The 4,506-nt window shown below is 49.6% G+C and overlaps 1 protein-coding gene across 1 annotated transcript; it reads right to left on the reverse strand.

The window, feature by feature from the left end:
* Positions 1–1,258: 1,258 nt before the first annotated feature.
* Positions 1,259–4,303, reverse strand: LOC117096292 (apoptosis-enhancing nuclease-like). The gene is given in 2 exon segments (XM_033233537.1): positions 1,259–3,722; positions 3,724–4,303. Coding segments are annotated over 2 exon segments (978 nt in total). The 5' UTR covers positions 4,210–4,303; the 3' UTR covers positions 1,259–3,230.
* Positions 4,304–4,506: the final 203 nt, after the last annotated feature.

Genomic DNA, 4,506 nt, shown 5'->3' on the forward strand with positions numbered 1-4,506 from the left:
AGATTTCATATTGTTCAAACACACATGCTCTACAAATAATTTGTGCAGTTGACACAATCACAGGGTCCTGAGGCGATATTCATCCTCCTCAGTTTACAAAGAAGATGACGGGATTAAGAGATTAAAGTAAAGACAGACATAGGAAAACACAAGGGTATTCACTGGGAAAGTGATAAGTGTCCATGAAATCTTCACAATTTATGTTCAGAGATTACAGTAAAGACAGGTGTAAGAAATTATAAAAGTATTAATTTGGAGAACTAATAAATGTCCATGAAATCTTCACAATTTATGTTCTTCTGCCGCGGCTTCAGCCAGTCCCTCCGTTCGGGGTCCCTGACTTCCCGCAACAAACCCTTTTATTTTTAGTAGTAGTGTTTGTAGTTTTTGTTTACTTTATTTGGGAAGTGGTGGTGACTTAAGATTGAATGGAGCCGTTAAAGCCCCTCTGAGTTGTTATGAAACTAACAAAAATACCTTGCCAATACAAAAATAACTCCTTTCACTTGTTTCCATAGGGAGACTAGCTTGACTATTTTTAGCCTCACTTGGTATTACTGACTATAGACCTTATAATTTTGAATACGTTGAATGTTTTTAATATGGATTTCCCAAAGTCATCTCATTTGACAATACTTGAATTTTTTTTTTTTTTCATTTTGTTATGTGTATTTTACTACAATTAAAAACATTTACGTGAGTACATAGCTTCAGGGAGAAACAAAAAAGTTAAAACAAATATGGCCAGGTGCAGTGGCTCCTGTTTGTAATCCCAGCACTTTGGGAGACCGAGGTGAGTGGATTGCTTCAGTCCAGGAGTTTGAGACCAGCCTGGTTAACATGGTGAAACCCCGTGTCTACTAAAAATACCAAAAAAATTAGCCGGGCAGGTAGTGCATGCCTGTCATCCCAGCTACTTGGGAGGGCAACATAGGAGGATCTCCTGAACCTGAGAAGTCGCGGCTGCAGCGAGCCATGATTACACCCTGCACTCCAGCCCAGGCAACAGGAGTAAGACCCTGTCTCAAACAAAAAACAAAACACAAAACTTGTGCTCTGTAATAGGGCAATAAGAAATAAATTATCTAAATTCTGTAGCTCTGCTATTTTCTTGCTGCAGCCCACTGCATCCTCTTGAAAACTGCCCTCTCAAAGGCCAAAGCACCCAGCAAGGCTTAGTGCCCCAGTCCCCTCCCAAACCCCCAAAGAGCCACCCTACAACCCCAGCTTGCCAATTCACAGGAAGGGCCACTTAACCCACTTTTACGGTTGTGTCTTATTCTAGAACAAATGGTTTTACAACAAAGCTGATCTTAAATAGTACATTTCCCCGCTGATAACAGCGCTATCTTCCTTTAACCCCCAGACCAAGGGATCAAAGCTTACTGCTCAACTGAGTTTGACATCAGCTACTGACTTTTAAGGAATCTAGAACAAAGTCCTGGAGCCAGGCCAGAAGTAGTAAAAGACTCAGCTAGCCCCTTCCTCTGTGCTGAGCTGACAGGGAAGGAGCCAGTGACTGGACAATCTATGACCCCAAGTTTGTGGAACGTGGGGCTTCAGCTAAGGGTGGGGTAGTGTGATTTTAGCAGTGTCTCTACCTCCCTGACCCCTGTGCTGCTTTGCTCTGTTGTCACCTCCCGCACAATGTCGGGACACTGACCGGAAGTCAAACCTGTGCCTGGTGACCACAGACAAGAACAGGGATAACCGTGACCCTTGCTGCTGTGTCCTCACCGAGGCCAGCGCCCCACCTGCTGCAACAGCCAAGCCAGAGCAGTTCTGTCTGGGCCACAGCTACTCAGCCTGTGGACGCAGGTGTTATCCTGAAGAAGTTGCAACAAATCCTCAAAGAATAGACAATATTGTGGCCCCTTTTTGGGCTTAAAAAAAAAAGGAAAACAGAAACTCACAGTGGCTGTGGCTCACCACGTGCCAGGCACTGTGCCAAACACTTCACATTTAGTACTCATTACAACCCTATGAGGTAGGCCGTACCACTATCCCCATTTTACAGATGAGGAAACAACAGGCCAAGAGTGAAGTCCCTCATTTGCCTAGTATCTCAAAGGTAAGTGGCAAGCAAAGATGGGGCTCCAAGGTCTGTGTGACTTGAGTTCTTGGTTACCCAATATTTCAAAACTGTCACTTAGGAAACAAGAGAACATTTTTAGAAATAGGAGAAAACCCAACAGCCACAGTGATAGTCAAAGAGCTGAGGGGGCATCAGACCAGGTTCAGGGCCACTGCATAACTGCCAATGCCCTGCCCCAGACCCAGGAGACAGACTCTACTCCCCTAGACGAGTAGCCCTGCTCTTAATAAATAAATAAGGTCAGGCACAATTCTACACAAAGGCCCCAGAATTCAAACCACTGTCTTGTTTCTCAGGCTTTTGCTTAAGAGCCCAGTACTGGGTGTACTGGGGAAGTCCCTGATTTGGGTCAAAATAAATATGCCCGTTCTCATCCAAAGCTTACCTGCCTTCCCTCCTCCCTGAGCTGTGCCTGCGGCCTTCTGTTGCCAAGCATGTTAAGGGGCCAGTTCCCCACAAGAAGCCTGTAGGCTCTGCTATTCCACTATAGCCTAGCAGGGAGCTGACAGGCCACGCGGAGCACGGAGTTCCTACAATGCCTGTAGCCAGAGTTCCAGGTCAGGGAAGTGGGGAAGAAATGTCTCCTTTAGGACTTAACTCTTTAACTTCAGGGCATATTTATTCTGAACCCAAAATGAGTGGAGGAAGAGGTAGGCAATAAAAGGAAGATAACTTTACCCCAAGTCATTGAGTTGGGGTAAGGGAGCTCCAGGATATTGACACCCCCACCCACCAACCCCAGAGAGGGTGACATGATTCCTTTCATTAGCAGAGCATGATGACTCAGGAGATCTGAGGGGTGGGGAAGGCCATGACAACCTGGTCAGTCTGTGGACACATTCCCTACTCCTGCTGGGCCCTAGAAGATGGTCCACCTGACATCTCCATGGAGTCTGTAAAGTGCCATTAGCAAAATCACAGGAATCAGGAGAAAGAACTAACAGCCCTGGAGAGACAGAGCCCTATGCTGTGAGCAGAGGGTGTCAAGATAACAGATGACCCCAACTCCTCTGGCCCTGGGGCTGGCTCACTGCATTCTGCCCCGCCCTGCCCAGGAAGGAGTGCCCGCTGCTCTCCTGGCCCCCACTTCCTACCGGCCACACCAGAAGCCCAGTCAGGGAGCCCCACCCCCTTCTCAATTCCTTCTGTCCTGTGCCTCCCTGGCTCCTCCTCTGCTGCCCTGGACAAGGTCGTCGGGCCAGTACTGGTCCTCCATGTACTGTTCCATGTCTGTGCTGCTGTCAGGTTCTCTGTCCTCAGGGCAGGTCCAGAGGCTGCGGGCCTCCTGCTGTTCCCACTGCACCTCCACCAGCCGGTAGAGCTCCATGGCTGTCGTGGCATCTTCTACTGATGAGTGCCCGTGCGGGCCCACCTGGATCTTCTTGTGCAGCAGCTGCAGGGCCAGGTCCTTTAGAGAGACCCGGGTCCGGGTGTGGAGGCTGGGCTCGCTGAGGAAGTTTGGGACATATGTGGTATCCCGGGTCTGGCTCCGAGGGTGGACATACTTGAGGGCCTGGAAGTCGTTGTGCAGAGCGTGCCCCACCACCACCTTGCCCTTCAGGAGCTTAAGGATCTCTTTCTGGGCCACCTGGAAGGGGATAGCCTTGTGCATGGGCTGCCGAGTGACCGCCGCTCCAGCGAGTACGGTAGTCAACGATGGGCATCTCAGGCTTGATGTACTTGTCATAGAGGACATCGCCATGGTAACTCACAATGGAACAGCGGGCCAGCTCGCTCACCCGCCCTTGGGGTCCCGTGCCCACCATCTCACAGTCGATAGCCACACACTTGCTGGGCAAGGGCCCTGAGGCTCTCCTGGGAGCGGGCCTTCTGCTGCATGGGGCACCGCCAGATCCAGCCCTCAGACACTGCTTCCCACTGCTGGCAGCCTCAGTTGCTGGCACTGCCCTGTAAGAGGTGGGCAGTAGGGAGGACCCTGGTTCTGGAGGCATGCTCAGCAGCCCCTGCTCCTGCAGCAAGGCCTTCCGGGCCATGAACCGCTGGTGCTGTCGGCTCCTTCTCTTGTGCCTCTTCCGAAGCGCATCCTTGGCATTTGGGATGGTGAAGGAAGGGCACAGGCACTGAGCAGACTCAGGGGCCTCCCGGGGTACCATTCCAGTTAGCTCACTGCTTGGGGCAAGGGAAGCCTGGGGAGTAATCTTCCAATGGGGCAGCAGCCTGAAGTCCCGCGCGTCTCTTCCGGTCCGCACTTGGCGTCCAGAATACTTGAATTTTTTAGATTGAAAAGATGCAGTTTATACAATGGCCAAGAGAAAAGGGACTTTAATTATAGATCTCAATCCAAATGTCAGTAAAACTTACCATTCCTTACATGAATAACAAAATTTTCAGATGTTTGCAGGCAAATAAATTCCTGTAAGAGTAATAGAGCTTTCTATGAGAACAAATAA

Source organism: Trachypithecus francoisi, unplaced genomic scaffold, assembly GCF_009764315.1.
Source record: "Trachypithecus francoisi isolate TF-2019V2 unplaced genomic scaffold, Tfra_2.0 Contig01451, whole genome shotgun sequence".
Taxonomy (NCBI): domain Eukaryota; kingdom Metazoa; phylum Chordata; class Mammalia; order Primates; family Cercopithecidae; genus Trachypithecus; species Trachypithecus francoisi.